Source organism: Camelus dromedarius, chromosome 2 (assembly GCF_036321535.1).
Source record: "Camelus dromedarius isolate mCamDro1 chromosome 2, mCamDro1.pat, whole genome shotgun sequence".
In the NCBI taxonomy this organism is placed as follows: domain Eukaryota; kingdom Metazoa; phylum Chordata; class Mammalia; order Artiodactyla; family Camelidae; genus Camelus; species Camelus dromedarius.
The window spans coordinates 32690831-32711275 of record NC_087437.1 but is presented as its reverse complement, the minus strand read 5'-3'; the positions used below and the strand labels follow the sequence as shown (position 1 = coordinate 32711275).

At 34.3% G+C, this 20445-nt stretch overlaps 1 protein-coding gene across 1 annotated transcript in view; it reads right to left on the bottom strand.

Moving 5' to 3' along the window:
• The window catches only part of RSRC1 (arginine and serine rich coiled-coil 1), a 349802-nt gene that overhangs the window by 320222 nt on the left and 9135 nt on the right, over positions 1 to 20445 (bottom strand). The window contains exon 3 of the mRNA XM_010986358.3: positions 20253 to 20378. Coding sequence (XP_010984660.1) covers positions 20253 to 20378 — 126 coding nt within the window. The remainder of the gene's footprint in view (positions 1 to 20252; positions 20379 to 20445) is intronic.

Sequence of the window (20445 nt, the reverse complement as noted above, 5' to 3'; positions counted from 1 at the left end):
GAATGATGTCAGCAGGATGGCAGAATAGGAAGTCCCATCCTTTGCTCACCTTACAGAGACAACAACATAAAAATAATATACAGACAGAATAACTCAAGAAACCAATAAAGTTGTACCGCAGGTGAATGCAAAATCAGTAACAGCTACATTGAAACAGGTAAGAAGAGTCATTACTTTACTCACAACATCCCCACCCCAAGTACAGCTCAGACTGGCCAGTGGCTTCTCCTTTGGAGAGTATGGAGGTAGAGAAAAATGGAACATACATTCAACATTTCAGCTTTTCATAAAGCTACCCAAGGGGCTGCTTTCAGTCTTTGCTGATTCTGAATGGTAATGAAACTAGGATAGTATAGATAATTGAAGACTGCTGAAAGCAAGAGAGAGAAGCAGTGGCTTGCTGGAGAACCAGAGAACTTGTGATGCAGCAAAAAGTGGCCAACATGTCTCAGTGCAACTACAAGAAAGTGCCTAACTTGAAATTTCTACCTTGGGAAAGAGGGAGAAAAGTGGAGCAAGCATCCACTGTTCCAGATTTTCAGAGACTTGCCTGAGGGAAAAGTATGTATGTCTTGCCTGATTCAGAGTGCTGACAGAGAGTTGGCATACTTTGGATGCCTGGCAGCTACTGACAACAAAGGAGAATGGGGCTGCTTACTGCTGTAGCAGCAGAGAATCTAAATTACACAAACAGCAAAAGGAGAAAGGCATAAAAAGCACTGAAAAAAAAAAGTCAACAAACTTGAAAGTGGGAAATTACATGCACAAGTCTAGAGAAAGTGCAACCTACAGAAAAAGGTTTCAGAAGCCCCCAAAATCTCTAGCTAGACTGATTGAGGAGGGTATTTCCCTGTACAAAGCCAGTTCCTAAAGACCGGGAGAGATGGCAGTTTTTTTAAATATATAAAAATCAGCAAAATATTACAAAGCACATGAAGAAAAAGGGAAACAAGACCTACCAAAGTAACAAATCTATAGAAACCAAATCAAAAGAAACGGAGATCTATGAATTACCTGACAAGAATTCAAAATAATTGTCTTAAAGAAGTTCAATGATACATAAGAGAACACAAATGTCCACCTAAATGAAATCAGAAAACAGTGCATGCATAAAATGAAAATATCAACAGAGAGAGACAATAGAAAAGAAACAAACAGAAATGCTGGAGCTGAGGAAAACAATAACTGCACTAAAAAATTCACTAGAGGGGTCGACAGCAGACTTGACCAAGCAAAACAAAGAATCGGTGAACTCAAAGAAAGGTACTTTGAAATTACTGAGTCAGAAGAACAAAACAAAAAACCCATGAGAAAAGAGGGGAAAAGTATAAGGAAATTATGTGACCCAAACAACCCAACCAATATATGCATTATGAAAGTTTCAGAATAAAAAGAGAGGGACAGAGAACTTATTTGAAGAATTAATGGATGAAAACTTCCCAAATATGAGGAAGAAAATGAAGCTCAAAAGACTCCAATCATGATGAAACTGAAGAGGCCTACACTAAGATTGATTTTAAATAAACAGTCAAAAGTCTGAGACAAAGAGAATTTTGAAAGCAAGAAGAGTGTACAAGGGTGCTTCCTAAGACTACCAGTGGATTTCTCAAAAGAAATGTTACAGGCCATAGGGGAGTAAGGTGATATATTCAAAATGCTACAAAACACAAAACCCTTACCCCTCCACCAAAAAATAGAAAACAAAAAAAACCAAAAACCTGCCAACCAAGAATACTATAGCCAACAAAACAACCCTTCAAAACTAAACAAGAATTTACTATTAGGTTAACATTAAACTAAAATAGATGACACCCTAGTATTAAAAAATTAACATTTTAAAGCTAAAAAAAAAAAAACTGAACAAGAAGTATTTTCCCAGATATAAGCTGAGGGAGTTGATCATCACTGGACCTGCAGGGAATACCTCCAAGTAAAATGTTCATCACTAGACAGCAACACAAAAGCATGCAAAAATATAAAGCTCACTGGCATATATAAGCAAATACAGAATACTATAATATTGTAATGGTGACAGGTAAAGCACTTTTAATTCTGGTACAGAATTTAAAAGACAAAAGTATAAAAAACAATTCTAACTGTAAAACTATGTCAATGGTTACACATTATACAAAGATGCAACTATTTAACAAAAACTCAACAACTGGAGAAGATATGTAAAAGGTATACAGGAGTTCTCTGTACTACACTTGTAAGTTTTCTTTAAATTTGAAATTAACAGAAAATAAATGTTTCTTATTTACCAGCAATAAACAAGTGGAACTTAAAACACAATACCATTTACATTAACACTGAAAAAAGTGAACTACTTAGGTATAAATCAAACAAAGTATATACAAAGTATATTTATTTGAGAAAAATCATGAAACTCTGATGAACAAAATCAAAGAACTAAATAAAGAGATATTATACTTTCATGGATTTTAAGACTTAACACTGTCAAGATGATGATTCTTCCCAACTTGATCTCTAGATTCAGTGCAATCCCAATTAACATCCCAGCAAGTTATTTTGAGAATATCAACAAACTGATTCTAAAGTGTATATGAATAGGCAAAAAAAAACCAAAAAAACAGAATAGCCTACACAACATTGAAGGAAGAGATTAAAGTTGGAGGACAGACATTACTCGACTCCAAGGCTTACTGGAAAACTATAGTAAATAAGACATATGGTATTGGCAAAAGAATATACAAATAAACCAGTGGAACAGAACAGAAAGCCCAGACCCACATAATACAGTCTGCTGATCTTTGACAAAGAAGCAAAAGTAATACAATGAAGCAAAGATACCCTTTTCAACAATTGGTTGTGGAACAGCTAAACACCCACAGGCATAAAAATGAACTCAGACACTGACCTTTTACCTTTCACAAAAGTTAACTCAACATGGATCACAGACCTAAATTAAAAACACAGAACTACAGAACTCCTATAAAATAGCACAGGAGAATATCTAGATGCTCTTAAATATGGCAGTACTTCTTAGATACAACATCAAAGGCAGGGTCCACAAAAGAAATAATTGATAAGCTAGGCATCACTAAAATTTAAAACTTCTTAAAAATGGGTAAAGGAGGTCAAAAGGTACAAATTTTTGGTTATAAAATAATTAAATCATCAGGATGTAATGGTGACCATAATTAATATCCTGCATTGCATATTTGAAAAGTTGCAAAGAGAGTAGACCTTAAAACTAATCACAAGAAAATAATTTTTTAAACAATGAAAATATTTTGAATAATTTAAGGATTTTGAAATTATTTATAAAATGTAGTTTGAAAATTTCACATCCTTTCCCCTTAACAATATCAGCCTGATAACAAAAAATTCTGCACTGTGAAGGACAACATCAAGAGAATAAAACAACAAGCCACAGACTGAGAGAAAATATTTGCAAAAGACACACCTGATAAAGGACTTAACTAAAAAAGATAAAGAACTCATAAAACTCAAGAATAAGAAAACAAACAGGCCAACTAAAATAGGGCCAAAGACCTTAAGACACAACTCACCAAAGAAGATATACAGATGGCAAATAAGCATATGAAAAGATGTTCCACATCATACGTCATCAGGGAAATGCAAATTAAAATAATAATGACAAAATAAAATAACAATAACAACCAGTAAAAACCTGTCCAAATGGTCAAAGCCTAGAACACTGGCAACACCAAAATGCTGGTAAGGATATGGAGCAACAGGAACTTTCATTCATTGCTGTTGGGAATGCAAAATGGTACACCTGCTTTGGATAACAGTCTGGCAGTTTTTTACAAAGCTAAACATACTCTTACCATATGATCCAGCAATTCCACTCCCTGGTATTTAACCAAAGTTGAAAACTTATGTCCACACAAAAATGTACACACAGGTGTTTACAACAGCTTTATTCATAATGGCTGAAACCTGGAAGCAATCAAAATGTCCTTCAGAAGGTGAATAAATACATCCAGACAATGTAGTATGTGGTACGCCCAGCAAATGGAATATTGCACAGGGCTAAAAAGAAATGAGCTATCAAACCATGAAAGACATTGAGGAACCCGCATATTACTAAGTGAAAGAAGCCAGTCTGAAAAGGCTACACACACTGTATGAGTCTAACTATACAACATTCTGAAAAGGGCAAAACTATGGAGACAGTAGAAAGATCAGTGGTTGCCAGAGGGTGGAGGGATGAGGGAAAATAAACTGGCAGAGCACAGAGGATACTTACAGTACCAAAATTACTCTATATGAAACTATAATGATGGATACATGTTATTATATACTTGTCTAAACTCAGATTATAGGACACCAAGAGTGAGCCCTAATGCAAACTATAGACTTTGGATAATTAGTGTGTCAATGTAGGTTCATTAATTGAAACAAATGTACCACTCTTGGTGTGGAGGATGTTGATAATAGGAGAGGTTATGAATGTGTAGGTGCAGAGGATACATGGGGAATCTCTATACCTCCCTCTGGTTTTGCTATGAACCTAAAACTACTAGAAAGATAGGGTCTTTAAAAAATATATAACTATAGCTATAAAAATGCTAATAGATACATAATATAATAAAGATGTGATTTTGGTGGGTGAGCAGATGTGAAACAGTAGGTTTTTTCGTATATGATTGAAATTAAGTTGTCAGTTTAAAACACTTTTTTTAATTATAACATATTTTATGTAAAACCCATGATAGCCACAAAGAAAATAACTATAGAAGATAAACAAAAGGAAGAAAGGAATAAAAGCACATTAATATAAAAAATGAGCAAAACACAAAGGAAGGCAGCAAGAGAAGAAGAGAGACAAAACAGCTGCAAGATCCAAAAAAACTGACAAAATGGCAATAGTCTTTTCATGTTAATTATTACTTTACATGTAAATAACTTAAATTCTTCAATCAAAAGACAGGTTGATTTTCCAAACTGAGCCATGTATCCACCCAACCTCTGCCTTCTGGACTTTCTAAGTCTGAATGCTAAGTCAGTACATCTCATCCAAAGTACATTTTAAACAGGACAGGCTCACTACTATAAAAAACAACTCCAAAGAGTTTCCATGTTAAAAAAAAAAAAGACAGGCTGCCTAAATGGATTGATAAAAAGCAATATGCAAATTACTGTATAGCACAGTGAACTATATTCAATTTCTTATAATAAAATATAATGGAAAGGAATCTAAAAAGAAAATTTGTGTATATATATATATATATATATATATATATATATATATATATATTTGTATATTTACAACTGAATCACTTTGTTATATGCCTGAAACTAACATTGTAAATAAACTACACTTCAATAAAAAATTTTATAAATAAATAAACAAATAAAAGATGCAATTACATGCAGTCTATAAGAGACTCACTTTAGGTGTAAATAAAGTAATTGGCTAAAAGTAAAAGAATGGAAAAAGATATTCCATGCAAATGGTAACCAAAAGAGAGTAGGGGTAGACCTATTTACAGCAGATAAACTAGATTTTAAGTCAAAAAGTATCATAAGAGACAAAAAAAGACATTATGTAATAATAAAAGGCTCAATTCACCAGGAAGATAAAACAGTTATAAATATACATACACCTACTAACAGAGTATTCAAATATATGAAGCAAACAATGACAGAATTGAAAGGAAAAATAGAGAGTAACACAGTAATAATAGGAGATTTCAATACTCCACTTTCAACAATGAATACAACAATTAGACAGAATACGTATAAGTAAACAGAGGACTTGAACAACACTGTAGATAACTGAACCTAACAGACATATACAAAACACTCCACCCAACAGCAACAGAATATATATTCTTCTCACATGCACATGGAACATTCTTCAAGATAGATCACATGATAGGTCACAAATAAGTCTCAACAAATTTAAAAAAAAACTAAAATCATATGAAGTAACTTTTCTGACCACAATGAAATGAAACTAGGAATCAAGAGCAGCAGAAAAACTGGAAAATTCATAAATGCGTAAAAATTAAACAACATACTTTTGAAAAAAACCAATAGGTCAAAGGAGAAATCACTAGGGAAATTAGAAAAATACGTTGAGACAAATGAAAATGAAAACATAACATGCAGGTTGCAACAAAAATGGTCCTAAGATGGTAATTTATAGCAGGAAATGCCTATACTAAAAAAAGGCCAAAGGTCTCAAACCAACAACCTAACTTTACATCTCAAAGAACTAGAAAAAGAACAAACCTCATGAAGACTTAGCAGAAGAAAGTGATTAATAATAATTAGAGAAGAACTATTGTAATAAAATATAGAAAAACAATTTAAAAATCATTGAAACTAAGAATTCATTTCTCAAAGATTTCCAGCCAAAATGGAGGAGCTTGCCTCTCCTAGCAACACAACAAAACCACAACTGAATGCTAAACAACCATTGATAAAAAAGACTGGAACCTGGCAAAAAGGATCTTCTGCAACTGGAAACATAAAGAGGGAACCACAGCAGGAAGTAGGAGGGGCATGCTCACAATATAATTGGGCCCCCCTACCCCCAGGGTGGGCGACCTGCCAGCTGAAGAATAGTTGTCACAGAGGCCCTCCCACAGAAGTGAGAGCTCTAAGCCCCATGTCAGGCTCCCCAGCCTGGGTTCCAGCATTGGGAGAAGGAGACCCCAGGACATCTGGTTTTGAAGGTCAGCGGGGCTTGGCTCTGGGAGCCCCATGAGACTGGGGGAAACGCAGACTCCATTCACTTGGGAAGCATACGTGGAAACTCGCATGTGCCAGGTCCAAGGGTAGAGGCAATGACTTCAAAGGAACCTTGGCCAAGCCTGTCTGCTGGATTTGGAGGGTCTCCTGGGGAGGTGGGGTACAGCTGCAGCTCACCCAGGGGTCATAAAGCTGGCGGCGAAAATTCCGGGAGTGTTCATCTACATGAGCTTTCCTGGAGGCTGACATCTTGATTGGATGCCAAGACCTAGCTGCACCCAACAGCCTGTAGGGAAGCCTCAGGCCAAACAACACACAGGGTGGGAACACAGCCCCACCCATCGGCAGACTTCCTAAGCCACAAAGGCCTCTAGACATGTCCCTACCCACCAGAGGTCCAAGACCAAGCTTCACCCAGCAGTGCGCAGGCACCTGGCTTCTCCTGCCAGGAAACCTGCATAAGCCTCTAGCCCAGCCTCACCCACCAGAGGCAGATACTAGAAATAAGAAAACAATGATCCCAAAGCCTGGGGAAGGAATCCACAAACACATAGAAAGATAGATGATATGAGGCAGCAAAGGAGTATCTCCCAGGCCAGGGCACAAGATAAAATCCCAGAAGAAGAAATAAGTGATGAGATGGGAAAATTATCCAAGAAAGAGTTTAAAGTAATGAGGGTGAAGACATTCAGAGAACTCAAGAGGAAGATTTTAGTGAAGAGTTGGAAAATATAAAGAATATCCAAACAGAGTTGAAAAATAAAATCACTGTAATGAATAACACACTAGAAGGAATCAAGAACAAACTAAATGAGGCAGAAGGATGGATCAGTGAGCTAGAAGACAGATTAGTGGAAATCACTACTGCAGAACAGAAAACAGAAAAAAAGAATGAAAAGAAATGAGGATAGTTTAAGAGAACTCTGGGACAACATGAAGTACACTAATATTCACATTATAGGGGTCCCAGAAAGAGGAGAGAGAGAGAGAAAGGACCTGAGAAAATTTTTGGAGAGATAATCACTGAAAACTTCCCCAACCTGGGAAAGGAAATAGTTACCCAAGTCCAGGAAGCACAGAGAGTACCACACAGGATCAACCCAAAGAGGAACACACCAAGGCACATAGTCATCAAATTTACAAAATTAAGGATAAGGAGAAAATATTAAAATTAGCAAGAGAAAAGCAACAAATAGCACACAAGGGAACTCCCATAAGGTTACCAGCTGATTTTTCAGCAGAAACTATACAGGCCAGAAGGGAGTGGCATAATATATTTAATGTGATGAAAGGGGAAAACTTACAACCAAGAATACTCTACCCAGCAAGGCTCTCATTCAGACTTGATGGAGAAATCAAAAGCTTTACAGACAGACAAAAGCTGAAAGATTTCAGCATCACCAAACCAGCTTTACAACAAATGTTAAAGGACCTTCTCTAGTCATCAAACCATAAGGAATGAGAACAAAAAGAAGAAAGAAAGAGAGAGAGAGAAAAAAGACCTATGAAAGATTGCTTTGGCTGTTCAAGGTCTTTTGTGGTTCCTTGTGAATTCTGGAATTGTTTATTCTAGTTCTGTGAGGAATATCATGGGTATTTTGACACGGGTGGCATTGGATCTTGGATTGCTTTGGGTAGTGTAGCCATTTTGATAGTGTTGACTCTTCCAATCCAAGAGCACAAGAAATCTTTCCATTTCTTTCTGTCATTTTGGTTTTTGGAGTATAGGTAACCTCCTTGGTTAGGTTTATTTCTGGGTATTTTGTTGTTTTTGATGTAATGGAAATATTTATGCTGGTTATAAAATTCTGGTCTTTGAAGTGGAAAAAAAAAGTGAATGAATATCCTTCTTTCTTATGGGTGAGTTGTATTCCATTACATATACATATATGTAATACATATATAGATATAGATATATGCTGCATCTTCATTATTTATTGATGTGAATTTAGGATGCTTTTATATCTTGGCAATTATAAATAAGGTTGCTGTTAATAGCAGGGTGTATGTATCTTTCTGAATTAATTCTTATTTTGTGGATGGCTTTAATCCTTTGATAACTATGTAAGTTTAAAAAGCTAATGCTCTAAATGTTCTTAGAAACAATGAACAGTACATATATGTAAATTTAAAAATATATGTGCAGTTAAAAAAAAAAAAGAAATGAGCTATCAAGCCATGAAAGACATGAAAGAAACTTAAAAGACATATTACTAAATGAAAGAAGCCAGTGTGAAAAGTCTACAAACTGTACAATTCCAACCAAATGACATTCTGGAAAAGGCACAGCTACATAAACAACAAAAAGATCGTGGTTTCCAGGGGTCTGGGGAGAGGGAGGGAGGGAAGAATGAACAGATGGAGCACAAGGGATTTTTAGGGCAATGAAATTATTCTGTGTCAAACTACAGTGGTGGCCACATGTCATTATATATTATATATTTGTCAAAACCCATAGAATGTACAACATCAAGAGTGAACCCTAATGTAAACTATGGACTTTGGTTGATAATAATGTGTCCATGTTGGTTCATCAATTGTACCAAATATGCCACACTGATGGGGGTATTGAGGGTAGGGGAGTATATATGTGTGGGTGGGAAGGGCTATGTGCGAACTCTCTGTATTTTCTGCTCAATTCTACTGTGAACCTGAAACTGCTCTAAAAGAATAAAGTCCATTAATAAAAAAAAAATCACATATACACACAAAAGAATTCATTTCTCAAAAAGATCAACAAAACTGGTAAGCCCTTACGGAAAAAAAGAGAGAGAGAGACTCACATAACTAAAATCAGATATGAAAGAGGAGACATTACAACTGATGCCAAAGAAATAAAAAGGATTATAGACTACTATAAACAACTGTACACCAACAAATTAAATAACATAGAAGAAATGGATACATTCCTAGAAATAAACAATCAACCAGAACTAAATAATGTAAAAATAGAAAGTCTGAACTGACCTATATAACAAGTAAGGAGATTGAATCAGTCATCAAAAACCTTCCAACAAGTAAAAGCCCAGGACCAGATGGCTTCACTAGAGAATTCTCCCAAATATTTAAGTAAGAATTAATGCCAAGCTCTCACAAACTGTTCCAAAGAATTGAAGAGGGGAGGACACTTTCAAACTCATGTTATAAGCCAGCATTATTACCCTGATACCAAAACCATATAAAGATATCACCAAAAAAGTAGATAAATGGGACTACACAAACCTTAAAACTTCTGTATAGAAAATAATAAACAGTTAAAAGACAATCTACCAAATAAGAAGAAAATATTTGCAAACCACACCTCAAATGAGGGGTCAAAACACAGAATATATTTTGTTTTTAAAAATCCCTACAACTCACAAACAGAAAAACAAATAACCAGTTTAAAAATTGGTCAAAAGACTCAAAAAACATTTCTCTGAAGAAGATGCATAAACAGCAAATAGGCATATGAAAAAATTCCAACATTACAAAGTCATCAGCAAAATGCAGATCAAAAACACAAGATACCATCTCATTATCTGTTAGGATGGCCACTATCAAAAAAATTAACCAGTGTTGACAAGAATGTGGAGAAACTAGAACCCCAGTGCACTATTGGTAAGATTGTAAAATGGTTCAGCAGCTATGGAAAAATAGTATGGAGGTACCTCAAAAATTTAAAAACAGAACTTCCACAGGTATTCAGCAATCTCACTTATGGATATATATCAAAAAAGAACTGAAACAGGGTACTGAAGAAATATGTACACACCCATCTTCATTGCAGCATTATTCACAATATCCAAGATGTAGAAACAATCTAAATGTCCATCAGCGGATGAACAGATAAAGCAAATATGGTGTACGTACACATGTACACACACGTACACACTTACACACACACACACAGAGAGAGAGAGAGAGAAATATTTACTCCATCTTTAAAAAAGATGGAAATCCTGTCCCATGTTATAACATACATAAAACTTGGGACATAGTGCAAAGTGAAATAAGGAAATAAAAAAAGACAAACACTGCATGATTCTACTTCTATACCAGTTGTCTGAAGCAATCAAATTCATAGAAACAAAAGTATAATGGTGATTGCCAGGAGAGGGGAGTAGGGGGAAACTGGGAGTTGTTGTTTCAAGGGTATAGCGTTTCAATTAAGAAAGGTGACAAGAGTTCTAGAGATCTGTTGTACAACAATGTGCATATTGTTAGCAATACTAAAATGTACCCAAAAAATCTGTTAAAAATTATAATTTTTATGTGTTTTAATCACAATAAAAAATCATCTGAATGCACAATAGATACAAAAAAGCTAAAACTGTAATTGCAAATTAAAACCATGAAATAGCACTACAAGCCCACCACTTTTGCTAAAATTAATAAAACTAATACACCAAGTGTCAGTGAATTTGTAAGTAATGGGAATGCACATACATTTTTGGTGGGAATATAAAATGATACAGCCACGGAAAACCACTTGGAAAATATTTGTTTCTTCTAAAACTAAAAGACACACCTACACTATGACTAAGAAGTTCCACTACTAGATTTTCAGTTCAGAGAAATGAACACAGATATCCACAAAAAGATTTTTTAAAGAAATGTTTATAGTAGTTTATAATAGCCAAACCCAGAAATAGCCCAGGGAGGAGTCCATAAACAGGAAAACAGATAAACTGTGGTATATTCACTACTTAGCAATAAACAAGAACAAAGTAGTGATACATAAATCAAAGCATTATGCTTACTGTAAGAGGTTACTTGAAAAATATCACTACTATATGATTACATTTACATAAAATTCTATTAAAAAAGTGATATATCCATACAATAGAATACTATTCAATAATAAAAAGGAATGAACTGTTGACATACACAACATGGATGAATCTCAAAAGTATCACGCTGAATAAAAATTTGTAATACCAATGAAAACTAATCTATAGTTGAAAAAAATCAAAACAGTGGTTACCTCTGAGGTGAATGTATACAGGAATTAATTGGCAACAATTACAGGGGGACTTTCTGGGGTAATGGTAATATATTTGGCAGGTATATGCATACATCAAAACTCAGCCAGTGTATGCTCAGAATTTGTGCATTTCAATGCATATAAATTTTGCCTCAAAAGAAAATTTCAAAGTTTTTGTTTTCAAAAGGAAAAATCTGTAAAGGAATACTGAACTCTACTCAATGATAAGTATGCTGAAGTATTTAAGGGGAAAGCCTATAATGTCTGCCACTGGAAATGCATCTAAAAATTAGGATAAATTAATGGACAGAGAGAGGAACAGATCAATGTATATATATGTGATGAAGTAATAAGTAAAATGTTAATGGTAACATCTAGGTGGTAGACATATGGGTCTTTACTGTAAAATTCTTTCAATTTTGCTGTATCCTTGAAATTTTTCATAAAAATATTAGAAAATACCTATGAGATATATCTGAAGCGGTAATTAGAAGAAAATTCATATGCTTAAATATTTTTATCAATAGAAATGAAGCACAAATCTAAATAAATTCCCAGCCCAAAGACTTGAAAAGGAATAACAAAGTAAACCAAAGGAAGCACAAAGCAGAAAATAAGAATAAAAGTAGAAATTAATAAGGTAGAAAATGGAGGAAAAGATTTAAATAATAAATCAAAATGATTTCTTTTAAATTAAAATAGACAATTCACTTGTCAATGTAATCGAATAAAGGAGAATGCATAAATACACAAAATAATAGATGACAAGAGAAAAATATGCATTGAAACGGAAGAAAAAATTTCAAGTCATAAAAAATTACTTTGCAGACTTCCAGGCAAATAAATTTCAAAATGCAGTTGAAATAGATAATATACTAGAAAAATACAGTTTACCAATATTAAACTTATAAGAAATATAAACTTTATACTGACTGTATTTCTGTCAAATAAATAAAGTTACCAATGTACCACTCAACAAAAAAGCACCAGGCCCAGATGTTTTCACAAATCTACCAAAACTTTGAATACCAGATAGTCCCAATGCTCCACAAATAGTTCCCCAGCATTAAAAATGAAGAAAAACCCTCCCAATTCTTTTTATAAAGTAAGAATAATACCTTGATAAACACTGTGCCAAAAAAAAAAAGACCATCATCACGTATGACTATAAATGTGAAAGTACTAAACTTAAAAATTAGTGAACACAATCCCACAGCACCTTAAGAAAATACTACACCAGGACCAAATGAGATTTATTCCAGAAATGCAAGGTTAGTTCCTTAATAGCTCTAAGGGGGAAAAAATTGATTATATCCACAGATGATTTAAAAAAAAGCCTTCAATAAAATTCAATATCCATTCTTGGAAAAAAACAGTGATTTTTTTAAAAATCTTTTTTAAAAATTTTTTTTAAATCTCTATTTAAAAAATAGAGATATTCTCACCCCAGAACCAGTATATTTTTTAAGGGGAAACACAAGGGGCACTTACATTAAAATCAAGAAAAAGACAAAGATATATTTCATCTCCACTGGTATTCAATATTTTAGTGGAGGTAAAAGGCAATGCAACTAGATGAGAGAAAGCAAACAGAAGTAGAAAAATTGGAAAAAAAAGTAAAATTATTTCTATTTACAGACAATATAATAGTGTATCTGACAAACTCTAAAGAATCAATACTGAAACTAACTCAAGCAATAAAAGTAGGGCATAAAATTAATATAATCCCAAAATAATACACAGATTCAATACAATCTCTATCAAAAGTCCACGGGTATTTTCACAGAAATAGAACAAATAATCCTAAAATTTGTATGGAATTGCAAAAGACCTCAAATGACCATAACAATCTTGAGAAAGAAGAACAAAGTTGGGAGAATCATGCTTCCTAATTTCAATCTATATCACAAAGCTATAATCATCAGAACAGTATAGTTTGGGCATTAAAACAGACACATAAAGCAATGGAAAAGAACTGACAGCTCAGAAATAAACACATTTGTACATTATCAATTAATTTACAACAGAGGAGCCAAGAATATATAATGAGGAAAGAATATTCTCTTCAATAAATGGTGTTGAGAAAACTGGATAGCCATATGTGAAAGAATGAAACTGGACCATTATCTTACACCATACACAAAAATCAACTCAAAATGAATTAAAGACTTAAACATAAGACCTGAAACCACAACTCCTAGAAGAAGACATAGAGGAAAACCTTCAAATGAAAAAACTTCTGCACAGCAAAAGAAACAATCAATCAAATGGAAATACAGTGTACTCAATGGGAGAAAATATTTGCAAATCATGTATCTAATAAGTTAATATCCAAAATACAGTTGACCCTTGAAGAACTCAGGGGTTGGGGTGTCAACTCCCCCTGCCCCCCCAGTCAAAAATCCACATATAACTTTCAGCCTTCCATATCCCCAGATCTGCATCCATGGATACAACCAAACTTGGATAGTGTAGTACTGTAATATTTACGTAATGGAAAAAATCCACATATAAGTGGACCCTTGCAGTTCAAATACCAAGTCATTCAAGGGTCAACTGTATATAAGAAACTTATACAACTCAATAGCAAAAAACCAAATAATCCAATTTAAAAAATGGACAGAGGATCTGGACATTTTTCCAAAGAAGACATACAATGCAATTCCTATCAAAATACCCACAACATTTTTTACAAAACTAGAACAAATAATTCTAAAATTTGTATGGAAGCACAAAAGACCTCGAATAGCCAAAACAATTTTGAGAAAGAAGAATAAAGCTTGAAGTATTATGCTCCCTGATTTTAAACTGTACTACACTGCGACTGTCATCAAAACAGTATGGTACTGGCATAAAAACAGACACACAAATCAATGGAACAGAATAGAAACCCCAGAAATGAACCCACAGTTATATGGGCAATTAATTCACAACAAAAAAGGTAAGAATATACAATAGGGAAAAGACAATCTCTTCAACAAATGGTGCTGGGGAAACTGGACAACCACAATGCAAAAGAATCCTAATGGACTACTTTTCCACACCATATACAAAAATGAAGTCAAAATAAATCAAAGACTTCAATGTAAGATTTGAAATCATAAAAATTCTAGAAGAAAAAGGCAGTAAGGGCTTTGACAACGGTTTTAGCAATATTTTTTTGGACATGTCTCCTTAGGCAAGGGAAACAAAAGCAAAGTAAACAAATGGAACTACATCAAACCAAAAAGCTTTGGCAAGGTGAATGAAACTACCAACAAAACAAAAAGACAGCCTACTGAATGGCAAAGATATTTGCAAATGATATATCTGATAATGGGTTAATACCCAAAATATACAATGAACTCATACAACTCAACATCAAAAAAAACCAAACTGGATTACAAAATCCAATTTTTCCCAGGCAGAGGACCGGAATAGACATTTTTCCAAAGAAGACACACAGATGACCCAAAGAGACATGAAAAGATGCTCAACATCTCTAATCATCAAGAAAATGAAAATAAAAATCCCAATGAGAAATCACTTCACACCTATGAGAATGGCTATTAACAAAAAGACAAGAAATTAAGGATAAGGAGAAAAAGGAACTGTTGTCCACTGCTGGTGAGAATGTAAATTGGTAAAGGCACTATGGAAAATAGTACAGAAGTTCTCCCAAAAAATTAAAAATAGAAATACTAAACCTATAATGAAAAAGAATATGAAAACAAACATATGTATATGCATGACTGAAACATTAAGCTGTACACCAGAAACTGACACGTTGTGACATCAATCAATCAAACAAACATATTGTACTAAAAAAAAAGAAAGGAAATATAGTATAATCCAACCAATTCCATTCCACTTTTGGGTATTTTTCCAAGAAAACAAAAATACTAATTCAGAAAGATATATGCACCCCTGTGCTCATTGCAGCATTATTTACAGTAGCCAAATATAGAAGCAATCTAAGTGTCCATCATTGCAGCATTATTTACAATAGCCAAATAAGGAAGCAATCTAAGTGTCCATCGACAGATGAATGAATAAAGCTATGTGTATACACACAAACCCACAATGGACTATTACTCAGCCTAAAAAAAGGACAAAATCTTGCCATCTGTGACAACCTGGATGGACCTAAAGCACATTACACTAAGTGAAATAAGTCAGACAGAAAAAGACAAATACCATATGATTTCACTTACATGTGGATCTAAAAAACAAAGCAAATGAACAGACATAACAAAACAGAAACACTTTCAGATACAACCAACCCTCTGATGGTTGCTACAGGGGAGCGGGTTGGGAGGGTGATGAGTAAAATTCGTAAGGGAGATTAAGAGGAATAAACTTCCAGTTACAAAATAAGTAAGTCAAGGGAATATAACATACAGCATAAGGAATATAGTCAATAATATTGTGATAACTTTAAATGGTGACAGATGGTAACTAGACTCACTGTGGTGATTATTTCGTAACATGAAAATATCAAATCACTGTATTTTACATTTGAAAATAATATAATATTGTGAGTCAATAATGCTTCAATTAAGAACAAAACTAATCATAATTAGTAAAAAATAAATTTCAATTAAAAATAAAATAAAAATTTTAAATGTCATTCTATTGGTGAGACTGTAAGGAAACAGAACTCTCTTACATTACTGAGAGGAATTCGGCAACTTCTAACAAAAGTATAAATTTATTCACCTTTTGGCCCAGCAATCGCACTTCTAGGAGTTTCCCTTGAAGATATACCTCCAAACATACAAAAATACTCATGTACAAGGTTATTCATGATAGCATCTTAGTAACTATAAAATATTGGTGATATCCTTAATGTTCACACCAAGGTAAGTAGCTAAACAAATTATGATATATACACACAATGTAGTATAACAAGCAGCTATTTAAAAAAATGAGTAAGATTACTATTAATTGATACAGTGATTTCCAAGATACATTAGCAAACAGAAAAAGCGAAGTGTAAAAGAGTATCTATAGTATGCCATAGATATAACCACTACTTTGTTTAAAAAGAAACAGGAAAGCTAAAGCACAAACTAACAGGATTAGTTACCCAGGGAGGTGATTTGGAACAGGAGAGAAGGAAGAAAAGGGCATGATATTTCTCTATGTACACCTTTTAGTACAGTCCTGTCTTTTGGAATCATATTAATGTTTCATATACTAAAATAAAGGCAAAGGGACCAATAAGTAAATACAATTTTAAAAACTTAGGGGAATAAAAAACCTAAAATAAAATATAAACAGAAACAAATAAACCTAACTCTTTGGAGAAACTAACCATAATGAAGTGGAGGGGAGAACCAAATACCCTAGAGTAAAGATAAAAAGAACCATAAAAAATATCAAGCTCTATAAGTTTGTTTTCCACAGTGGTACCTATCAGCAACTCTAAAACTACTTTCTGTATATTCTAGAATTGAGGAAATTACAAGAAAATATATTGTGAGTAATAGTAGGTTTCTCATCGTTGCAACATGAAATGATACAATATATGTCACAACTTGAGTACTTCATGAAGAACATAATAAAAATTATACTAAAAAGCATATCATCTAATTACTCTATAACTTATCCATGGAAATGTGCAACAAACTTCACATATTTGATCTTGCTCCTCCTGCCGTCCCCCAAAACATGCTTCATCTTTCAATTATTTTTTAGACACATAACAACAAAGTTGTCTGGAAGTTTTTGTCTTTCCATGACCAAATTCACTCTTTTCTATTAAGAAGCACAGAGATCATTAACAACATACTTTTAGATTTAGAATCACATTGGACTTTTTTTTTTTAATTCACTATAGTTGACCCTTGAGCCACATGGGTTTGAACTGCAAGGGTCCACTTTTAAGCAGATTTTTTTCAATCAGTACAGTACTACAAAGATCTGAAGTTGCTTAAGTACATGGATATGGAAACATGGATACAGAAGACCAACTATGGGATCTGAGCATCCTCAGATTTTGGTTTCTGCAGCAGGTCCTGGAACCAAACCCCTGCAGATCCTGGAACAAATGTACTTACATCTTCTCTGTTTAAATTAAAGTGTTGATTAACTAAACTGTTCAAGGAGTGAGTTGTTCAACTTTCTTGAAAACAAGATTAACCTAGGAACTCATTTAGTTTAAGTATTTTGAAGAATAAATCCCTAGAATACATTTTCCAAAATAATATCATGTATAGAACATGAATGAAGTATTTTCTCAAAATTTAGGACTTCTTAGTGCCTCTGGATTATTTAGTTATTGCAGTTAAATGCAGAAGTAATTGTCAATGCAAGAGGCTGAGAAGTTGCTATTTTGAGTAAACTTCTGAAGTCGTTTCCTTATGTATAAAATGAAGGTATCACCCTGCATGACAGCCTAAAAGAGTTACAAAACTCAAAACATTTAGTAAAATGCATATGTGCTGGATAGTTTGTTGCTGACTAGACATCACTGCCATTCCTTTTAAGGTTTCCCTTCATTGCAAAAGAGAAGAAATTTATGTTTCCAGATTCCCTTCTGGCGGCAGTTGTAAGTAAATACTTGGGTAGAGAAGCAGTTCCCAGGTAAGCAGTTTATTGAGAACCATCCACTTTGGTGCTACAAACCGAGTTTTTAAGATTTCCAGTGACTTCTGAGAAAACAACCAGCTTCCGTGCTTCAGGCTAAAATAATCAGTAACAGCGTCCCTAATTCTCTGAGCCCTTCCAAAGGTTATATAAGCTTTTAACTCCCCACGTTAAAACTTCGATACTTGGAATTGAGTGATCTGTATCTTCCTAATCAAACTGTGACAGACTGATAAAGTGTATGTGAAAATACTCTACAAACAGAAAAATCAAGACCATGCAAAGGATGGATTATTATTTCTGTTCCCAATGACAGAAAATTTCAGTTGAAGTTGTTTTCTGGTAATCAGCCTCTTTTTAGACAGATCAATACGTCCAAAAAAAAGCTTTCCTTCTACAAATCAATAAAATAATAAAATTTTTCCTTGCTACAAAAATCAGTTCTTTAGCTAATTTCATTTCCCCAATTAATCAATCAAGGCATGTTTACCAAGCAAGGCATTGTGTTAAGTACTAAGAGATTCTCCTGCAAGAGTTCACAATATATGAAAATAACAAAAATATTTGTAATATAACTGTTACATATCAGGAACCAAATGTGACGATAGGTCACAGAAAGTATGGGTTAAATTTGACTTGGGAATAAAAAGATAAAAATCAAAAAAGGATTTAAGGAAGAAGAGAATTAGAGATTAAACAGAACTGAACACCAAAAGGTAGGAAGACTTAGAGTAGAGATAATGTAAGAAACTGGAATAGCATGCTTAAAGAAACAAAGCTAGCAACTCACGGACATGTATAGAGAACAAAGGCATGGAACAAAGAGTGGCCTGCTTCTATGTGGAGTGTATACAAAGGAGAGGAGGCTGAGGCCAAATAACACAAGGCCAGAAAAGCTAAACATCTGGACTTTACTGCTATCATCCAACTTCAGATTCACAGAGACATTTATAGAATTTTAGGCCTAGATAATAAAATCAGGCTGTTAATATACCCCCACAACTAGAGCCTAATAGTAGTAAGAACTGAGCAGAGGAAAGAAACTGATCTTTCTAAAAAGCTGTTTTTATCCTAACATTCTTCTGCTCAAAAACCGTCAATAACTTCCAAATACCTCTTTTTATCAAGTCAACTCCACACCATGGTCCCCATCCTATTCAACCATATTTTCTAGCATTAGCCAAAATGTACAACTCTTTCCAGACAGGCTTTGCTCTGTATTATTGGCCCTTGAGCACAGCCAGAAAATGCAGGTAAAGTAACATCATGTATTCATCTGCTCAGGCTGCAATAACAAAACCACAGACTGGCCAGCTTAAATAACAGAAATATATTTCTCACAAAGGCTGTAAGTCTAAGATCAAGATGCCAGATAATCTGGTTCATGATAAGGGTTCTATTCCTGCTTTGTAGAGTTACCTTTTCACTGTGTCCTCACTTGGCCTTTCCTCTGAGTGCGCAGCTCAAAGAGAAATACCTCTCTTCCTCTTCTTATAAGGCCACCAGTCCTACTGGATTAGGGCCCCACCATTATGACCGCATTTAATCTTTATTACCTCATAAAGACCCTATCTCCAAATACATTTATACTGGGTGTTGGGGTTTCAACATACAAATTTAGGGGGGACAGATTCACTCCACAACACACTGGGTTATTACTGAGGCTAGATCTTAAGAGATTTTTGCAGTTTCTATTCTTATCTTCTTGAAATACTTTGTTTCTCATGTGAAAAAGCCCAGCCATTCCTACTAGAGGAAGAGAAGCCACAGGAAAACTAAGGTCCCCCAGCCAACAGCCCACACTAAATACCAGATACATGAATGAGGCCACAATGGACCATCCAGTTCCAGTCAAGCTATCAGATAACTAAAACCACATGAGTGACCCCAGGTAAGACTAGCAGAAGAACTGCCAGCTGAGCTCAATCAAAATTGTAAAATAGTGAAAAAACAAATGATTATTGCTTTAAGTCACTAAATTTGGGGACAGTTTGTTACAAAGCAACAAATATCTGATATGGCATACCTTCTTGTTCTGCTTTTTGACCTAGACCTCTGAACTCTATAGGATTTCCCTCGACCTCTCGAACGACTTCGACTTCGTTTTCTTCTAGAGCCATAAGAAGAACTACTGCTTGAACGGTGCCTGCGTCTGAAATAAAATATAATCAAGTATCATTACTATAAAACATCTGTATGGGCATTAAGGAGAAATTATC